This window comes from Macrosteles quadrilineatus, unplaced genomic scaffold, assembly GCF_028750875.1.
Source record: "Macrosteles quadrilineatus isolate MER2022 unplaced genomic scaffold, UCM_ALF_1.0 Scaffold_3__2_contigs__length_128488019, whole genome shotgun sequence".
NCBI classification, from domain to species: domain Eukaryota; kingdom Metazoa; phylum Arthropoda; class Insecta; order Hemiptera; family Cicadellidae; genus Macrosteles; species Macrosteles quadrilineatus.
This window is the reverse complement of record NW_026542596.1, coordinates 108,454,013-108,476,072: the sequence shown is the minus strand read 5'-3', so window position 1 is coordinate 108,476,072 and position 22,060 is coordinate 108,454,013. Positions and strand designations below refer to the sequence as shown.

Sequence of the window (22,060 nt, the reverse complement as noted above, 5' to 3'; positions counted from 1 at the left end):
GCCGCAAGATGAGCCCACGCAGCCTCCGCAAGAGGAAGTTAGGAAGCTGGTCGAGCACTCGGCCAGGACCGGCGTCGACCTCGTGCTGGGCTGCGACTCCAACTCCCACAACACTGCTTGGGGTTGTAGGGACAATAACGCAAGAGGTAAGGCACTTCTCGAATACTTAGCCTCTAATGGTCTAATGATTGCTAATGTCGGTTCAGAACCAACTTTTCATAGCAGGGTTGGGGAATCTGTAATAGATCTTACTATAACCAACGTGGGGATCAGTAACAGAATTCTGGATTGGAGGGTATCCCAGGAACCTTCCCTCTCTGACCACAGACATATCATGTTCAACATTGGTAACTTTTCCTTGGAAAAGATTGAGTTCAGGAATCCCAGAAAGGCAGATTGGGATATGTACAGATCAACTCTTAAAGAGCGCATTGAATGCTTTGACACACAGTTCCCTTGGGTCAGAGACACCAACACGCTAGACCTTGCCTCTGGGAGCTTAGGCGAGGCCATTGTCACGTCCTTTGACGAGAGCTGCCCGCTAACGGTGAGGAAGCAGGGTAAAGTGAGTTGGTGGACCACAGAGCTTACCAACCTGAAAAAGAGAGTCAGGTCTCAGTTCAGGTGGGCGAAGAGGACAAATAATTGGGATGGCTATCATAGATTGCTAACCCAATATAACATGGCTGTAAGGAGGGCCAAAAGGCTCTCCTGGAAACATTTCTGTAGCAAGCTAGAAAGTGTTAGAGATACATCTAGGATATACACTGTCCTAACAAAGGACAGCTCCTCCAAGCTAGGCCCCCTCAAGGAGCCTGGGGGAGATATGCTGTATGAACCTAAGGAAGTGCTAAAGCTCATGGTGGCCACCCACTTCCCTGGCTGCATCATCCCAAGCGAGCCATTGGTGCCGGAGGATGAGGAACAAGCTGTCGCAAGGGCAAACAACACTCGGTGGAGGGTTGCGTGCCACATTGTGACACACAGTCGTGTGAGATGGGCCATAGGGTCACTCATCCCATACAAATCACCTGGACCTGACGAGGTAAGACCTGTCTGTCTCCAGCAAGGTATCGATATATTACTTCCGGCAATGAGTAAGTTGTTCAGGGCCAGCTTGGCCCTGGGACACATTCCCCCGGCCTGGAGCATCTCAAGGGTGGTTTTCATCCCAAAACCTGGTAAGGCAAGTTACACGGATCCCAAGTCCTTCCGTCCCATCTCTCTGTCCTCATTCCTGTTGAAGACCTTAGAGAAACTGGTGCTGAGGTATGTGGGGGACACAGTCCTCAGAGTCAATCCCCTACATAGAAACCAGCACGCCTATACCCCAGGAAGATCCTGTGACTCTGCCCTACATCACCTGGTAAGCAGAATCGACAAGGCGTTTGAGTTCAAGGAGATTGCCCTTGGGGCGTTCCTTGACATCCAGGGCGCCTTTGACAACACTGAAACCCAGGCTGTAATCAATGCTGCCAGAGCTCGTGGATTCCATGAGGTGGTGTGCAGGTGGGTAGAGTCTCTACTTAAGAGGAGGAAGGTAAGACTCTCTCTTCACAATGAGGTTCTGGAGGCCAGGACCACACGAGGGTGTCCACAGGGGGGTGTACTCTCTCCTCTTCTCTGGAACCTTGTTGTGGACGACTTAATTAGATCTCTCAGTGATAGTGGTGTATTCGTTCAAGGATACGCGGACGACATTGTGATACTAGTTATGGGTAAATTCAACAACACGGTCTCCGACCTCATGAACACAGCCTTGAGGTCAGTTGGACAATGGTGCACTGAGGTAGGCCTTTCTATCAACCCCTCCAAAGTGGCGGTTATCCCCTTCACGAGGAGGCGCGATCTAAATGGCATTGGACCTCTGAGACTACAAGACACAGTGCTTGAAATGCAGAATCAGGTAAAGTACCTGGGGGTGGTATTGGACCGAAAGCTGCAATGGGGGCCACAACTCCAAAAGGTCATTGATCGAGGTAAGTGGTCACTCATGGCCTGCAGACGCATGGTGGGAGGAACCTGGGGGCTCAAGCCGGCGCTCATGCACTGGCTATTTGTCTCCGTGGTAAGGCCCGCCATGACATACGGCTCACTCGTGTGGTGGCCCAAGATGGACTCAGTGTCGGCGGTGAGAGATCTGGCTGCCGTCCAAAGACTCGCCTGTCTCATCATCACGGGCGCAATGAGCAGCTGTCCGGGAGCCTCACTGGACTGAATTCTCAACCTCACTCCGATTGACCTGCATGTCAAGGTCACTGCGAGGAGGACTGCCTACAGACTCCAGTGTGAAAACCTTTGGTTGGATGTTGGAGGATCCCGAGGTCACTCTCGGATCACTCAGCAGGTAAGAGGGGAGGTAATGGACATGCCCTCGGATCACATGCCGACTCGATTCTTCTTCGCCAGACCATTCACTGTCCTCCTTCCGTCCAGGGATGAGTGGATGTCCGGTGGGAATCCTCTTCCACAAGGCGACCTTGAATGGTATACTGATGGTTCTAAGGTAAGAAGTGGGACTGGGGCTGGAATTCATGGAGTGCAGAACGGGGTGGACATTTGTCTTCCTATGGGCACTCACCCAACTGTGTTCCAGGCCGAAATGACTGCGATTATGGTATGTGCTAGGGAAAACCTGAGGCTAGGCTTCAGGGACATTAACATTTCCATTTTCACAGACAGCCAGGCTGCGCTCAAAGCGCTTGATTCCTATGAATTTAATTCTAAGGTGGTCTGGGACTGCCTTTCTGCGGTATGTGACCTGGGCAGGCGCAACAAGGTAACGCTCTGTTGGGTTCCTGGGCACTCAGGGATAGAAGGGAATGAGGTGGCTGACAGGCTAGCAAATGTCGCGTCAGCCTCAGACTTCGTGGGACCACAGCCTTTCTGTGGAATCTCTCGTGGGCATGCATGTCACTCAGTCATGGCATGGGCTCAGGAGGAACACAGGAAAAGATGGGTTAGGCTTCAGCACCATAGGGTAAGTAAGCTCACCCTCTTCTCTCCTTCCCAGACGGTCGCCTCCAATGCCCTACGCTTGGACAGGAGGCGACTCAGACAGATCACAGGAATGGTCACTGGACATGGCTTTCTGAAATTACACCTGCATCGCTTGAGGATCCACAATGGTGACACTGCGTGTAGGAAATGTGGGCAATCAGAGGAGACTGCTGATCACCTACTCTACGACTGCACAGCTCTGAATGAGGTAAGGGACAGTACTCTTGGTGTAATGACAAGGGGCAGACACCTTCCTCAGGAGGAGCTCATTGACAGGATGCTTGAGTTCATTAAGCAACTCAGGTTTGACGGACTCTGAAGTACCATGTGGGGAGCGCAAAAAGCCCATCAGTGGCTGACGTGCAATAGGACAAGGTCCGCCCCTACAGAATCAATCAATCAATCAATAGTGAATGGGGGATAGCTATTATTAAAATGTAAATAAAGTTTAATCTTATTAACAAAAGATTAATATAAGTTAATTGTGCTCTAAGATATTTAGCAAGTTTATCTCTGATGACTGTCTCAAGGATCCATACAACAGTTAAAAACTATTTTATTAAAGAAAACCCACCTATTTTAACAATTGAATTTGTAAAACAATCACATAGAAAACTCTTACCATTACAAACAATACAAACATAAAAAATCTTTCCAACTCACTACAATAGCAACAAGTTCAATATTAACAAATTTACCATTACTTCAATTTACATATATATTGTTGGAATCCCAAGTATAGTAAATGATGAACAATATTAATCATACCTGCCGCATACTATCCAATAGCAGGTTCCAGTTTTGTAAAAGAGCTTCTGTCAACTGTACATCGTTTTTAAAGTTGTTGAGCAGATTTTTGGCATCTTCTGGGAGACCTCTCTCAACTTGGAGTGTAACAAGGGCTAAACACTCAGTGGGGGAGTTACTGTAAGAGACAGTTTGAAATCAATTTAACCTGTATTGCGTTTGATTTTCTGACAGTATAAATTATTTTTTTTAACATTAAGTATAGGATAGTCCCAATACATTTGGACTCTCTTGAAATAGAACCCAACTAGAAATATCTGAGAGATTGGCAAGGAAAAGGAAAAACTATAATATCTGTGGATGTGCATTACTCATGTCTTTAAAAGGCAAATACAAGGTTTCTATAAGACATTTTGAGGAGAAGGAGTAAAATCATATTTTTTTAGATACTGCGGTTCAGTAACCATAAAGAGATTGATGAAAATCACACCTTTTAGGTCTAGCTATATAAACACACTTCCATACAAACTAACTTCTCAAATACCTGATCTTAAACTGGTTGCTAAGACTGTCGATGACCCTCTGAGTTGTAGCCTCGCGCAGGGAGGGTGCTTGTAGCAGCAGGTCAGCCAATAGATGAGGAGGTAGAGTGTCCAAGGTGGAGGGGGGGACCCACACGCCACCCTTGGCCGAGGCTAAGCAGTGCCTCAGGTAGTGAGCCAGCCCTGGGCCTATGTCCACCTGGAATGAGGAAATTAGTTACTGTACAATGTGGAATTTAACTGACGATTAGAAGTTTAAATTTAAAAATTGTGTTGAAGAAACAATGTGCATGTTAAAATAATTAAAAAGATTGAAATACAGTAGTCTTGAATTTCTGATTTTCAGTTATCCGACCTCCTGGGTTATGTGACCATATGTTAGATCAAGTACTGAGTGTGCTATTTTCATGTGGTATGACTGTGCACCATAACAGGTGCATCGAGACAACCCCTTTTTTGTATGTGCCAGGCTTTAGGAGTAACTTGATTATATTTTCTTATTGTTTTAGCATGTAACATACCTGTATACCACACAGTTTGTCATATACTCATACCTGCATATCTCTCTTCAACGCCTCAAGTTCTGGTTATAGTGCAAACAAAGAACTGTGAATGAGTGGACGGGTACGGCTTTATCTTATATTTTACAATTAGTGGAATTTTTACTTTGTCACTTTTTTTTTGTGATGATAGATTTAAAATTAAAGTTAGTTGTTTTAACGGAATACAAAGTTAAAGCCTCAAAATTAGGTGGTAGATAAACTTATGAGAGGACAAGCAGCTACTTTTTTTATGGGGTCAAACAAAAGCTGGAAGGTAGTGGAAGATGCCTCCTTCCAAAAGAAGAGAAGGCAATAACACCGAGAGTTTGGGGAGCTCTTTTGATAAGCAAGCCCAGGAGTTAATTGGGGTGAGAATTTCACAAGTTGGATCTTGTGATAAGTTGCATCACAGAAAGAAAGAAATCGCAAGGAACGTGGCTGATGGTGGGTATTCAAACGCCTTTAACCTGAGAGACTCAATTAGCCTATTCCTACTTTTGTATTTTCTGCTCATATATCATAATCATATATTTTTTATCTTCTGACCCTAACTTGGTTTACAAGATCCAAACGACAGTATATCTCATATATATAAAAGGCAAAGCCCTCACTGACTGACTGACTCACTCACTCACTCACTCATCACTAATTCTCTTACTTCCCATTTACCTAGAAGGCTGAAATTTGGTACACTGATTATTTAGGCATTAAATAGGAAAACTAAGCTGTTTTTATTCTGATCGGACTCTCGGGCTCCGCCCCAGTGGCTCTGGAGTTTCCCATGTTAACCTTATGAGTACTCATATTAAAATGGAATTGATTAATCTTAACACCCGTTTCAATTAAACAAGTTGGTTCTGTTCTATGATGTTCAATAGCATTAAAGTTACAAGGATTACCAACAGGGTTCAGCACTATTATTTCTTTTACATTTATGACAACAGCTAATTTGCAACCAAAAGGTGAGTGAGCGTAGCGAACGAACTTCAACCTGGAGGCGAGTTAGCGTAGCGATCGAGCTAACCTGAAGGCAAGTGAGCGTAGCGATCGAGCTCCAACCTAAAAGTGAGTGAGCGTAGTGAACGAACTTCAACCAGGACGTAATTGAGCCATGCGAACGAGCTCACTTATAAAGTTAAACAGGGCAAAGCCCGCGGGTACAGCTAGTATCTCATAAGTTAACTTCACAATGTACATGTTTACTTCTGGTAATCATCATATTTTTCGATCGTCTGATCTTTGAATCTAATGAAACATCCTTTGGACCTTAAGAACTAAAAATCTTGGATCTTGTGTTCTGAAATAAGCTTTGGATCTTATTTTGAATAATCTGAAGATGATACTACTTCGGGACAACTACATTACATCTGTGACCATGATCAGTCTTTAAAAAATATGTGAATGAAAAAAAAATTGCAAAATACATGAAAACTGAAAACCTCAGTTACCTCCACTCCCTTCTGTTTAGCCTCCACCTGGGTGGCTTGCAGCCTTGCTAGCAGGGTGGCAGGGTTATCTTCAGCCTCCACACTCAGGGCTGTGCCTAGCTCCCAGTCAGCATCATGGGGACTCCTGAAGAAAATACGAATACACAGTCACATTGCATACAATGTAGTATACAAACAACCTTGTGTGACAATTTAAAAGTAAAAGAATTCATTCTGGCGTCTCAAACGTCATTCAAGTGGTTTCAGGTGTTTAGAAAGTAAACGTTCCAAGACTACACTTGTCTTTATTCTACCAATCTATATATTAATAAGCAAGCATGTTACTCTAAAAACTTTTTCCCAGCTCGTGTGCATCACATGGAAAATCTATGCTTACCGTTAAAAAGATATTTTCCTGTAGTGCAGGATCCCTTTAAAAATTAAAATAGGTTCAAATATAAAACAAAAAATGGATTTGAAATTTGAAAAAAATAACATGGGCTTTTAGGGTTGCCATGCTGGTGACGAAATAACAATGGAATATAAACAAAAAATCAAAACAAATGGATGAAATTACAAACACACGTTTTATTTACAGCGTGGGGTGAAAATAGAGAAGCCCGTACCTTTACATTCCATCATAGATAAATCATACTCCCTTAGTAGATTTGTCATCCCTATGGAACAGCTGAAGCCAATTTTATTGTTAGTTCTGTACGTCCAACTGTAGAGGTTATGTTTTGTTTACAAATTGTTTCTTGTTATTTCAGTCATTTAAAACCTAATTTAACCAAATAAAATGATGTAATCATAAGCAATAACTAGTCTCCTAGTTATATAACCAAATAATAAAGCACAAATCATGAAAATAACCCTAAAATAACAGAAACAAACTGTTGTCTACCCCAGCGATCAGTGTGGACGTACATGAACTAGACACGAAAAACAAGCTTCAAAATTTACAATGGGATGAGGAGTCTACTTGTGTTGCCTAGTCTATGATTCCATCTCCATGTTAAAGTTGTCACCAGTTTTTTTTTTAAATTAAATTCATCGTAGTTGATGTGAGCCACCAACAGATTGCGATGATCTAAATGACTAATTTCTGTCGAATACACGATGTTTTTTTTTTATCAAGTGTAACTTATGGAATGACTTATTATTAGCTACCGGTATAGCAACTGTTCACCCATCAACTTAGTCAGCAACAAAAATAAGTTAGAAAATAGAATTTAATACACTCATTTGGTGACTGGCTCACACAACTACAGGTTTTGTTAATTTTAAAAAATGGCGACAGCTGGTCCATAGAGATGGGATGTTTACTTCAGTATTCAATAGTCAATATGTGTACATTACATGTTTTTGACCACTGCACGACCACTGGTTATAATTAATGACCGCACTTTAAAGTGTTTTGTAATCCTGCTAAACAAGTAATTAGCAAACGATCACTCACATGAGGTAGTGGTCAGCCAGCCGTTGACAGGATGTCTTGTAGGAAGCAGACAACGGTTTGCGGACAGCCAATACTGACGTGGAGAGGAACTGATCAGTGTAAAGAATTGCGTGAGCTTCACTCAACAGATGTCTGTAAGTCCCAGAGACACTGTACTGAAAAATATACATCCAGAATCAACTGAAAATTAAATTTAACTAATTAAATTAAATTTCAACTGTAGTAGTTAAATTTAGAACACATTGTACATTATGTTAATAATAATGAGCTTTTTTTTATCAGAAACTCAACCTCCATCAACACAATACTTCAGGTTTATTAGGGCTATATGCTACCTTCAATATTTTTATGTTTTTCTTACTTATGCGTTATGTATTTTGTGGCTACTATAACAAATCTTCGCCGTGTTGAAAAGGATTGAATGTGCTTAATGTTTTGTAGACTTGTAAACAAACCCATCTTGAGTTTTGAAACCATCATATTACTACAAATTTTAATTAATTTATGAAACATGAGGTAACTTAACCATTTTATTGCCTATAGAAAGTGAGTAATTGAGTGAGTGATAAAGTACATTGCTACTTTTAACCCAACTTTTTAATGGCCTACGGTGAAGCACTGAAACTCAGAAACTATGCACACTGGCAAAACAATGAATAAACTGAGAAAAAATGCACAGGAAAACTGAAGCAGCCCATACACTACTAGGTTAGCCAACTGAAAAGGTTTAAACCCTTATACCTGATGACTAGTGGCAAGAGCTGTCATGTCCGCTACCAATGTCTCCGCAGGTGGCAGCCGCAGTGAGTACACAGTCCACGCTGTCTGTCCCTCACACGAGGCCAGTATCACAACATGACTGTCACTCAGTAGCAGGTCTACTGGTCCGATGAATGGTCGAAGGCCAACAAGACACACCGGGTCTTCGATACTGACCTCACCCAACTTCTACAGAGGGAAAAAATAATTATTTCACAAAAATAAATGTATTACAATTATCATACATTTAAAATATTTTCAAAACTGTCAGTCTTAAATAGTATAAGATTTTTTTTCCTGGGACGCTCCGCTCGTTCTTAGTTCGGGGATCTTTTTTCACATTACTTCAGGCTAGACCCAGGATATGCGGCATTATCACTTAGATAAAATCCATTGGCAGGATTTCAACACAGGATCTCAGGGACTGAAGTCCCATACTCTATTACTCGACCAGATCGCTACCAAAGCATACAAGATTACACATATAAAGAATTGGAAGTGACAATTTAGACAAAACATACCCCCGCCGCAGCAAACCTGCCGTCTAAGCAAATTTCCATTTGCCTGAATTGATTTTCAATTAAATCTATTTAAATAACATCAGGTTTAATGAGTACCTAGGTTTGCTGCTACAGGGAAACTAATAAACTGTATTTTTGGTGAAATATTAATAGATCAGTATACAAAAGAAATATGTCAAGTTTTATGAAAATATATCCATAAACAAGAAAACTACAACATTTTCAATATTCTCTCCATAGGAATAACATGGGAATTTTAAAATTACAATTTTTTTAATTTTCTCCGTAACTAATAAACTGTACAAAACCACTTTGATATCTGAATCATTTGTTTTTTTAAGCTCTTTAAAAAGGTCTATAAAGAATTTGGGAAATTTTGTGTTTTGAGGGGCAAAAATAAGAAAAACCAATTTTTACCCCGTAAAACCCAGATCCTATGGTCCAATCATACTGGTTTGCAAACTCGTCCAAGTTTATCCCGTCTTACACCTTACACCGAATTTCATTAAAATCAAACAAAAATTATTCAAGTTATCGCGTTCACGGACACATATATAACTACACCAATACCTGAATACACAACAAACTTTGTTTTACACAAAAGATATGGCGTACAGGGATATCTATTCTGACACACAGATAATATATTTCTTAGTTTGTTTGAATATTAGAATAATTTGTGTTATATTATTGAGCTTTTTATGGACTTATGTCCCTATAAGCCACTAGTAGCTATTATAGGTCTAAGACTAAGACTAATAACCATACTTTTGAAAACTATTCAATGAAAAACCTTCCTAGTTGATTTTAAACAAGTTCTTAGTTTTTATTCTTTGTGTATCTTACTTTGGTTCTGAAGCAGGAGTACCTTATAGATTGCGTGTGTTGTGCGCAAGGTGTAAGACTCCAGTGTAGTCTGTGTGAGTGCGTGCAGCACGTAGGGTTCTAGGACTATGTGCATCACTGGGCTAGTAAAACTGAACACGGAGATCAGGTAGCCAGGATTTACCTACATACAAAATATCAAAATTTGTCAAAAATGGCAACAAAACTTTTCTTTACTGAAATCATTGTGATAACTAATCAAATCAAATAATCTTTATTCAAGCTGTACATACGTACATGAATAGTCACAGAAACAAAATCACAAACAAATACATTTTGTTTCCTATTTGCATGATTTTATTTACATCAATTGCTATACACCCACTGACACTTAGCTACTAGTCACGTAGATAAGTGAATAATAGAACTCATCTAGTGATCAGGAGGTAGCCGGTTCAATCCTGAGAAAAGCCAGCTAAATATTATGGTTCATTACTGAATCAAACTGTCTTTGGTCATTAGACATTACTAAGGAAGTATGGTACCAATTTAATCAGAACTTCAATATTGAATTCACTATTGACTCCTTACCGTTCAACTTGTATATTAGCATGTCATAGAATTACCAAACTTTTGATGAGTACTCCTAGTGAGCTAAAAATGATTTCTCTTACTTTCCAGTTTTGTTTTAACTTCTTAGGGAACTTTCAAAGATAAAAAAACAAGAGATTATTTTAACTGTCTGATAATTTACAAACATTGTGTTCGAACTTCCATATTTAGGGAAAGCATGCATAATAATATATTTTCTTGTTACCGTTTCTCCATTTTCAACAGGGAAGCTATATACGTAAGCTTCCTGATGAGTTGCTACCACAACATTTATGGCTGCCAGGCGAGAATAGCTTGACGATCGTAGCCTTGGACATTCTGAAACAATTCTATCTATGAAAAATGTTCAACTTTTGACATTATATATAATATTTAATAAACAATACAAAACTATAAAATCTCACCATTTTATAGAACCATCATTTTTCACAATGGCAGAATTATATAAATAAAATTAAAAAAAAGTTCTAAACAGGGAAAGGCAATTTCTCAAGAATATATTGTTAGATAGCTGACTGAGTCTACAGTACTGCCTGAAACTTTTGCAACCCCTCCCCCCCACCCCTCAATCAACTCTTCCTAAAAATATGTATTCATCTTAAAAGTTGATTAAGAAGTGTACAAATAACTTTTGCGACTGTATAATTAACTTTTATCATCTACACAGACAGTGAGAATTCTTATCTCAAATAGACAGAAGCCCAAAGGATAATTTTATATTTACATATTATAAGTCTGATTTTATTGGACACTCCCGTCACGCTACCAATCGTGTCACTGACAGCCTTCTTCTTTCACTTCCTTTTGAAGAAGCTCCCTTGAAGAGATGAATATATCTAAATGTTGTGATTGCTTTGTGTGTTGTAGCATACCTGAGTGAGTGACAGTAGCGGAGGTGGATGTATAGTACAAGGGACGCAGATTAAGACAGTGAAGCTGTTCTCTGGACACGTGAAGTTGTAGTAAGCTTTCTACCATCGTTGTCATCTGTTCTGCCCATGGCTGGAAACACAAGACACACAAATTAACCCTTTGAGTGCTATGCAACAATATATCCTTGTTTACTAAAATCTCTAAGGGATATAGAGAGGAAGGTTATTTTAACAAAAAGTAGCAAAACATAGGATACACTAACAACCACTTAGCTAAAAGATTTGCCCAATCCGATGATTCAAAGTGTATGTCTAAACCAAGGATTATGAACACCTCACTATGCCCGAGTGGTTGTAGTATATCGCTACAAACACACAGGTCACCAATTATTTGCCACATAGGACGGGAATTGAACCCGAGCAAACGAATGCCATTGGCCAAGTGACACACGCCCTAGCCTTCTCGACTATCTGTGCTTGGAGACTGAGGAGTCAAAAACCGGTATTTAAGCTGACGCCAATGATTGCAAACAGATAGCGCTACAGCAGGTTGTTCAATGTGTTACTAGGGAGCAGCACTAGTTACTCACGGACTATTTAGATGATATTTTTTAGTTGAACCACAACAGAGATCATAAATAATTGTGTTACTGAGGCTTTGCTGCAACAAACTATTTTTCCTAAAATGGCTATATTATAATAACCTTATAAAACTAAATCAAGGTTAAATTCAATATTACATTGTAGACTAGATGTCTTTCGATTTTATGAGATTTTGGTTTCTTTCAAACAATGCTATCAGAACATTACAATTTATAAGAAAACTTGGAAATTTACAACACAGTTTTATTTAATGTCTACTACAAATACCCAGACTTTTTTCATTGTTATATATTTATTATTGTCTTATTATTCAAAATTAGCCTAATTACAAAATAGTGACAAAAATACTGTTAAAAATATTTTATTTAACAACAGGTAATGGAATTAAATGGCAAACAAAAAAGTGTTACAAAATATGAATAATTGGCCTAGCACTGAAAGGGTTAATAGATTAAATTACTAACACCACTGGAGGATTAAAAATAAATTGACAGTCTACAGTAACATAGGCTACTATTTAAGTTGAATAATAGGATAAAGGATAATTTTAGATAGGCCTAACTAAATTATTTAAAAGTACCGGTATTTAAAACTTGAAAGGGAACTTGAAAGTATTTGAAAATTGTTATTAACACTATTTGTGCTGTCGACATGTTTGAACATAAAAGTTGCATTTATTTCAATGTTAAGCAATTGCGGGAATTCCCGTCATCAGCATCCAACGTGTTAATGGGTTTGTGTGTTAGGTAATCTTATTGAGTTTTGAATATTTTCTCACCTGTGAACATCGGGTTATAAATACTCCAAAAAGTTGGAAAACTTCTGTTCAATCATAATTTGAAATGTTTATTAACAAATAAGTAAAAAACGGCTATAGTAAAATAATGCCTAGGGCTCCGGTAATACAATTCATGTTTGACGTTTTAAGAGTAGGTATATAAACACAATTCTTTTCTAAATTTTAGATTTTCTTTTCTAAATATTGCAACGTTGCCCGTAAAACCGTCTACTGACCTCATTCGTAGGCATTTCCTTCACGGCCACGCCCATGAGACCGGAGTGTGTAGACTTGAAGGGTGTAAGGTGACTATCGCTACGACTAGCCTCTATCAGGGGGTAGAGGATGTAGTTGGGAGACGTTGTGTCTTTGGTCAACGCATCTAGATCAATTGGCCCTTCATCCGCCTCTGTCTTCTTGGCGGCTGTCTTTCTTGCTGAAATTACACATATGTGGTCAATAATCAATGGTCGATCATTATTTGCACAGATGTTATACAAAACTAGCAAAACCAGATACAAGGTGACATAGATAACATGAGGGAACCTGTGCACTGATTGTACAATTTAATGGAGCTCAAAACTTGTTACCACCCAAACACGAACAGTGCAATACTTTTTTCCTGTTAAGATTATGTTTTTTTTTTTAACAGTTCTTAAGTGAATAAAACTACCGAACATTAAATTAGTATTGTCAAATTGAAGATTTTCACCAGCGTTTGATTTACAATGGCATGGTAGCTCAGTTGGCTTAGGTGTAATACTGACAGCAAGGTAAAAAATGCACAGGCTCAAATCCCGTACATGTGCAGTCCATCTATATAAATAAAATTAGAGTTTTGACCGTACATTGCTCAGAATTACATATTTTTTGGTTGTTTTTACGTTTTTTACATTAAAGAAGCCGAAACAAGTCTTATCTCAATTTCTGTCTGTCTGTCACGGCCCAGAAGGCATTTTACGCGGCCTTCTCCTGAAAAAACGAGAGTACCTATCAAAATTCAAATAATTTTTATGTATTCACGGGATTAGCGAGAGTGTCTTTAGCCATTAAAATATCGCATCACTACTTTGTAAATAAAATGACGGACGGTTCAAAAACCCAATTTTGTGCGTATTTTCCCCAGTTTCTCAAGTTATTCCCTAATGTTTATCACATACGTCATCTATGAAATAACGAACAGCTGTTAGTTTGGGTCAAGGTTATTTTTCCTAGCTGTCAATGATATTTTTACATATGTTGTTTACAAATACCGCAACCATTTGCGATCACGTTTTAAAAGAAAATCCAAACCAAGTGAGATTAAAGTTTTTTCTTACATAAAAAAATTAATTAATCGCAAGTGCAATAATGTGTAACCGTAAACAAAATTAAATAACTAGGCATCATCCAGATTCTTTGAGTATCAAATTGAATCAAATTGAAATTCTTGAGTTTTGATAACCGAGAAAAAGACCTTGACTTAGTTTTGTTGTATCAAAAATCAATAGTAACAGGTTTTATATACCAATGAATTGATTGGATTAGGCTACACATTCTCTAAGAATGATTGTAGATTATTAAATCAAATAATAATCCTTAAGAATACTAGTTTGAATAATATCAGTACATAGACCTACCAGAATTGCGTGTGATTGAAGGAGAACCGGAATTATTGCTTGATCTGTCACTCCAATCACTAGCCCTTGTTACACCTGGGAATACAGATTGTTAGAAAGATTAGGCAAAGATAAACATTTGTTGTATATGTTAGTTGAGAATAACTGGCAGGATATTAGGTAGTTGGTAATTAAGTAGACTGTTTGCTTATTAATAAATGTTCCACTCCTCTGAGTATCCACAGCATTACTGGTTTTTGTTTGAGAAAAAACTTAGCAAGTCATAAATGTTTGCAAATTAACTGTAAGACAATTTCTACTTGTTTTTACTAAATTTAATAAAAAATAACAACAAAATTTAACAATGTATAATGTATACTATATTGTTACAAAATTTTTTTTGGATTTTTGCGTGCAGCAAATCGACCCCTAAATATTTATTTTCATAGGCATATTGGGTATCAGTTTAAAGCTCTTATCCTCTAGATGTACCTTTTGCGGGTTTGGGTGATATCTCGTGAAAGCCCTTTGTCCTACAGGCTTTTTAAATTTCAGAGTTTATGCGGAATTCTGTTGTCAATCACCTGATCTGTTTCAAGTTTACATTTGTTTACATCAAACAGGAGAGACGGCCATAGTACAATTTTGTTTACATCCATACAAAAATGGGTTATCTTTAGTTGGTGATGTTTCAGCAAATTCAAGTAAAATATTGTAATGCTATTTGTATAAAATGTAAAGAAGAAAATAACTTACGCTAGATTTTGTATTGTGATAGGATTTTGTGTGTTCATAGTATGTTTTATTGATGTTTTAGGGAGTTTAAGTCAAATATTGTAACGCTATTTGTTTGAAATGTAAAGAAGGGATTTTGTATTTTCATAGTTTGTTCCATTAGCATTTGTAATTTTACTAAGATGCCTCAAAGAGATCACGCTTGCAATGAAAATAATAGGGCACACAGTGCAAATAAAAGGGATATGATGAGAAATAATAGTTTTCACCCTTATTAACTATATAAAATATATGACAGATTTTGAAGTCACAAAGTGACACAGGCTGCTCGTTACAATGAATAAACATTCAACATTTTTTTTTGTCAGAGTACTATTTAATGAAAAAGTGATAAAGCTGATGTCTTTTGCTACCAATGCTGAATGAAAAACTATAAACATGTCTAATTTAAAAATGTATGAATTTTCCATATTTTAGTCATATACTGAACAAATGGACACCTTAGTTAGTTTCAAAATATAAAATTATAAAATTTGTTATCCCACCTCAGAGTCAAACATCACCTTTATTGATCCTGAAGACATGTAATGACTCAGAGTCCATGGCGGCCACCACGTCCTCGACTATTGCGAGGTACGCCGGGGAAAAACTGAGCTCCAGAGTGACCGGCCACAGTTCAAAGTCGAGGAACCGGAGGCGAGAGATGTCGTGGGTTCGGGATACAAGTTGGAACAGGCACAGCGACGTCTGGCTGCTCACCAGCAGGTTCCCAGTGGCCTGCAGCAGATAGATAATGCTACATAAGGCCTGAGGGTGAGAATATGTCCAATAGATGAATAGTGGAGCAGTCATAGTTCTTGTCTGATTATCTAGGTTTAACCATGAGAAAAGCCAAAAGGTTGATGGTCCAGGATAACTGACGAAATAAATTGGAATAAATTTTGCAACTTAAAATCCAAATTAGGTATACAGTTGTGTATATGATCCAAAAAACATATAACCAGATGAACACTACATTTTGCTTCAATGTTATATGGGTAGCAGAATGGTTATGCTGAATCCATAAAATGTTGCCTTAGTTGTTATTTGTGTGTGGTTTTAACACGTTCGCTGCTGAAAATATTTACACGGGTGCTCCTAAACTGCGGCAAGGCCTGGGCAGGGCCCCGGCGGGCTACTGAATCAGCGATTGCTATTGGCATTGAAATATATATCAGTAAGACAAATCACCAAAGAGCAGTGGTGAGTGTACTACGTCACTTCGAGAGTGGACGTAGTTCACTGAAACGACCAAAGGTAGCAGCACTGCCTGGATCAATAACCAGAGAGTCTTTTTAATATGGCTCGATTAGAGGAAATCCCCGAAACCGAGACAAAAGCATTGCCAGGCGGGATTTTACAGGAAATTTTACTACCAACCTACACTAAAATAAAGCTCGCATTCTTAGCTATGGGAGCGATAAAAGCTGGTAGTACATCGCTCGACTGCTGGTCTCACATTGGTCCCTTTTACTAACAATGACACAGCGTTGTACTTTTACAACGCTAGCTCCTGGCGCGCGGTAGGCACATAATAAAAAAACAACACCCGCAGCAAAAGTGTTAAAATGTTTTTAATCCTATACAGTGCCAATGCTAGAGCCAGGTACTAATTTTTGAAGTTGTTATCTAATGACACTTGCAATAACATTTAAGGATGAGAAAGCCATTGTTTGTAGTAGTTAGATCATCCAAAAAAACGCACAATATATTGTCAATAGTGTTCAATTCAATTCAATTCAATTCAATTATTTAAGATGGGGACGCCACTATGTGCGTATTTTAACCCAAATATGAGTGAAGGATGAGTGTAGGATGAGTGGCGCGATCTTGTAGTCTTGTTACTGACTAAGGCCGACATGTTCCTTAGACACAGCTGTTAATTAATAGCCCATACAGCTAATGGCAACTAAGGGACCTACAGTTTATAGTGGAATCCGAACCACATTTTTCCTTGTAATTTACGAATTGGTCTAATTATCAGGATAATACTGCGGATAGTCGTAGTACTCACTAGTGCGGACGTTAATCCACACCAGGGAGCAACGCATCCACAGTGCATCCCTATAAATATCCACAATTCATGACCTCCCAGTAGCTGGATTACAGGACGACGCCACCCGTCCCAGTCAAAACAACAAAAGAAAAAACCACTACAACACAGTTTGTAAACCGGTAGGCCTACTTGAGCAATTCAATCATGTAATCTGACCTAACCTAGCCCCCACTTCGCATGGTATAGCTCGCTATATAACCAATATTTAGGCTATAGCATATAGCCTATAAAATTGAACACTAATATAATCAAATAAGCCTATATTACCTGACAGCAGGCGATGGTTGAAGTGTTGTTGAACTTAACTGGCAGCTCTATCATCTCCAACGCATCTCCACCTGTCTGACTGCTGCTGGGAGTGACTCGGCCGGCTATCCGAGCTCTCATTGGCTGATCTCCCCCCTCCTCCCCACCTCGGTCCCAGTTAGCGTACACTCTTGTATAAACAGTTTCCCGACCTTGCCTGCTCAGCTTAGTCTCTAATGTAGCGACATAATTTCCTACAAATTAATGAAATTCAAATTTGCGTTACAATTTGATTGTTATAAGGTTATTGTTGGTGGTGTTGAGTTGATATTGGTTAAAGAATTGTTAAAATCATTTGCTAACTGATGCTTGGTATAAAAGGTAAAGGTTTGGAATCTTGAGTCTGACCCTGTCTTCTGACGGGAAGGAATCAAGAAGAACCCCTGAAGGGGGTGGTAACTAAAGTTTGAAACCCCATCAGTCCTTTTTATTTTCATTTTCAATTTTTTTAAAGGTACTATTCTAAAGCAATAAATATAAATTATACCCTGTAACACATGCCTGTCTAGAAAATTTCAGTACAGGGTCTACAGCTTCAATTTAGCAAATTTTAAGGTTTGTCTACTAGTTATATAAATTACATGAGCCCTACAATAAAACCATTTTTTTAGTTATTTTTTAAATAATTACATAAAAATAATAATTCACGATTTATATTCAGCCAACAATTAAGAATAGCAAATCAATTTTCACAAATGGACAATGTCAATCATGTGCAAACACAGGATTTTTTCTATCAATGTTCTAATTCAAGTATTTCTATGAAAGAAAATAAAATGTATTGGAATTTGTAATTTACAAACCTGTAACACAGTGGAGCATGTAACATACTTGATCTACAGTGGGAAAAGAAAAGAGAATTTCCGATGAATTAGTTCTGTCCGCTTTGCAGTTCAAATCTCTTACTTCAATAACATGATGGGATAGTGCCACAAGCAATCTGTAAAAGATTTTGTATAAAGATAGAATTCAAAACTAATTATTAGTTATTTTTATGTAGATCTAAATAACTTTTAATAATCTTTAGTGTAAACGTAAACTGATCCTGGCAAAACAAGATTTTTTTACTATATTACTTTTAAGTTGACTAGACCAGAGGCTGATCCAAAGGTCCAGGAAATTTTAACCATCTGTTGGGGAAAAAGGTAATTATACACTGTATTTATTTTTTTCAATGAGTTTTCAAAAACTAACTTGGAAACCAGAAGAGTCAAGGATTGCAGGCTATGTGAATTTAGTGTGAAATCAGAAAATTTTGAATAATCGCCAATCAATAGCCTATGGCTGACTTGGTAATCCAAACACGGTCCAGGCAGTTAGTTTGAATTAGCAAGACTCTGGAGTAGAATATGAAAAACACTTTTTAATCCTACAACCAGAGTTAGAATAAGAGTTGCAATACATTATAATTTAAAACCTCTTTGGGAATAGCTTTGTGATTCAAATTGGAGTTAAGTTAGGGTATGAATAATCACCATTTAATAATCATTATCTTGAAATTCATAGATATTCTGATTTAAATATTCTAAAACAAATTCTAGTTTAAATATCAAGATTTAAGGGAGGGAAGGGTCCTCGTGGCACACCCGCATCACACGTGGGTTTGGACCGCTTTCCCTAAAAACGTTTAAAATTACTTCCTCCTTTGATTCCTACCTAGTAAAAATATCATCGACGTGGACAGCAAAGATAATAAAGGGCAAAAAGGAAAAAAAACTATCAATAAAATACGGCTCTTCATGTTAAGTGTAGTTTTAAAAGCATTAAATTTACATTGTGCTTTCCTGAAATGCATTTAGCAAAATTGTTGAAAAGATTTATTTCATTGGTAATTAAGTTACATGTTTACATATTGTTGATAATAGGTAGTACGATGTGGTGGAGCATAATGCAACACCATGTAGGACTGTAGTATGCATCACAATCTAGTTTTTTTGACTGCACAATATTAAGCAACATACACATTGTAACACATTGTACATATTGTGTGCTATATTGTTAACACTTTTGCTTATTAAACGGTTTTTTTAAGCAACAAATAAACAAAGCATTTGAATGAATATTGTTAAACTACAAATTTTGTTAGAAGTAAGATAAGTTAAGTTAGTCCACCTGGCGACTTGTGAGGTAGGCCTACAAATTCGATGTGCACAAAATTTGATAGAAAGTAAATAAAGTGCTGAGTAGGCCTAATCCTTAGTTAACCGCAGAAGCTTGATGAACATATGCTTATAGAATGTAATTGGTTTTATTAGAAGAAGAAAATAAATCTTACCGATCTGGAGGAGCTGTGGTAACGGCCACTGGATCTTCACAAGTCTGTATTGACTGGCCAGCAAAGTGATGAACTTGGATCACTCTGACCATTTTTAATCTGGTGTCTCTTCCTAAGTATAGAAATAAATCCAGTTTTACTTAAATGTATTTTGTTTAAAGTTTAACTTCCTAGTTTTGTATTTGTGTTAGTAAAGCAAAATAATTAGTAAAATGCTTTTAGAATAGGCTACTAGTAATTAGGCCTATTACATATTTTCTTTTCTCCTTTAATGGGTTCTAGGGAATGGGACGAGTTCACTAGCTGCTAGTAGGTTACAAGCTAGTAAACTAAGCCTATTAAGAGCGAATTGGCTAACAAACTAGCCACAGGTAAAAATATGGTTTTAGCAAATTTCCCATATAGGGAATAAGCTATTACTGTAGTGATCATGGTAAGACCTAGACCCGGGACCGGTTTACTTTTGCGTTTTGAGGTCCCTAGAGGCCAAAAACACCATGCCCATTCAAATTCATATACTAAATTTCATATGTGTACGTTAGCACGATAGGTATCTAAAGCAAAAATTATCCGATTTTGAAGAAATTTGGTACAAACAAGTAAACCTACATTTATTCGAACGAGTTCGCAAACCAGCATGATCGGACCATGGGAACGGGGGTTTATGGGGTAAAAATAGGTTATTCCGGGCATTTTTGACCCTAAAAACACAAAATTTCACAATTTCTTTCCAAACCATTTTACAGAGCTTAAAAAAACAAATAATTTGGTATATTGAAGCGTTATTATGTGCCTAATGGTTACGGAGAAAATTTATCGAAACAATCGATAAGCGGAACATCTCGAGAAGGAACATTTCGATTGTTCAAACATCTCTCAATCGCGCATCACTAACTTAGTATGAAGTTTTGAGCCAGGTAAACGTCCATTGAGAAGGCCTAAATTGAGATGGACTGAATTTAGTATTGAACGACACAGGGTGTCCACAGATATTTTGTCATAAATTCCCCTGACTTTCCATGACTATCCATGACCATTAACCATTGATTTCCATGACTCACGAACTTAACTCAAAAATTATAATATACCGTACACACACGAATAATACTGCCTAGACAAGTTATTTCACAGAAAATATTGAAATATGTATTAACAGATAACAATGGAGTACAATAGGTACAACAATGAACTAATACAAACTCAAAACCCACAAACTAAGACAACTGTATAAATTGAAATTGTCGTACATTTGTGAAAAATTCGGAAAAATGCTACGATAGTCACGGTTACGGCCGACTAGAGCATTGAAAGGTCCCCTGAAATCCATCCATCATTGGGGATTTCCATGACTTTCCATGACTTTTTGCCTATTTCCATGACTTTCAATGACCATAATTTTTTTCCATGACTTTCCATGACTATCCCTGACTTTCCAGAATGTGGACACCCTACCCTGACGACATCAGGACGATGGGTGCGAATGTCAACTTGGCAGAAGACAGAGAAGGGTGGAAGAGGCGACACGAGGCAAAGAATCAACTGAGATTTGTGGAACCATGGCAGTAAGTAATTAATTCACAAGCTAGGCCTATTGATGAATTTAATTTATAGGCCTATGTTCTTTAACTTACCAAAATCACATTAAAATGTTACTTTAAGAGGACTTTTATGTTAAGAATAGTAGCCCTAAGCAGATTCCATGTTTGTAATTGAATAAAAAGGAGAACACTAGAACAGGCTTAGTTCAGGAAGATGATATTATATCATTTGTATCCTGGCTCGAAGTGTTATTGTATCAAACTGCCCGGCTCAGAATTTAATTGTAATCACATATAGTTTTCTTACGGAGTTGAATCATAAATCATACTAGTAAATACAATGTTTTTAAAACCATACTAGTTAAATTTATTTATAACAATTTGAATCTTATTCTTACTAGTATTACTTACCACCTCAAAACAATATCTTCATTGCTTAGTTACATCAACAAGAAATGACAGTTCTCCTTGTCTTAACTACCAGACGACAAAGTACTTCTTTTCCTGGCAGTGTACCAACCATAGTTAAAGATAAAAAGGACTAAAAATAATACTCTTCCCTAATACCATTGATTAAATAATTGTTGACACACATAGGGATCGCCCCTTAACATCAAGTTATTTTATTTTAAAGTACAGTACTTTGAATTGAATGAATTCTGATAAAGTTATTTTTTTTTTTTGTCCTAGGACGCTAGGCACGAGCCTGGGATTGTTTTTCATATTACTTCAGGCTAGACCTAGGGGTTGCGGCATTATCACTTAGATAAAATCCATTGGTGACTTGGCGGGGATCGAACCCGGGACATCACAGACCGAAGTCCCG

General features: G+C 37.9%; 1 protein-coding gene across 1 annotated transcript in view; it reads right to left on the bottom strand.

The window, feature by feature from the left end:
• The window catches only part of LOC128988800 (uncharacterized), a 30,503-nt gene extending 8,800 nt beyond the window's left edge, over positions 1–21,703 (bottom strand). Inside the window, exons 1-15 of the mRNA XM_054410455.1 lie at positions 21,646–21,703; positions 19,697–19,808; positions 18,225–18,361; positions 17,383–17,615; positions 15,584–15,797; positions 14,307–14,381; positions 12,924–13,123; positions 11,307–11,436; positions 10,640–10,752; positions 9,866–10,006; positions 8,459–8,665; positions 7,718–7,872; positions 6,280–6,403; positions 4,292–4,488; positions 3,769–3,925 (exon numbers count right to left, since the gene is read on the bottom strand). Coding sequence (XP_054266430.1) covers positions 3,769–3,925; positions 4,292–4,488; positions 6,280–6,403; positions 7,718–7,872; positions 8,459–8,665; positions 9,866–10,006; positions 10,640–10,752; positions 11,307–11,436; positions 12,924–13,123; positions 14,307–14,381; positions 15,584–15,797; positions 17,383–17,615; positions 18,225–18,361; positions 19,697–19,788 — 2,175 coding nt within the window. The 5' untranslated portion in view covers positions 19,789–19,808; positions 21,646–21,703. The remainder of the gene's footprint in view (positions 1–3,768; positions 3,926–4,291; positions 4,489–6,279; positions 6,404–7,717; positions 7,873–8,458; positions 8,666–9,865; positions 10,007–10,639; positions 10,753–11,306; positions 11,437–12,923; positions 13,124–14,306; positions 14,382–15,583; positions 15,798–17,382; positions 17,616–18,224; positions 18,362–19,696; positions 19,809–21,645) is intronic.
• Positions 21,704–22,060: the final 357 nt, after the last annotated feature.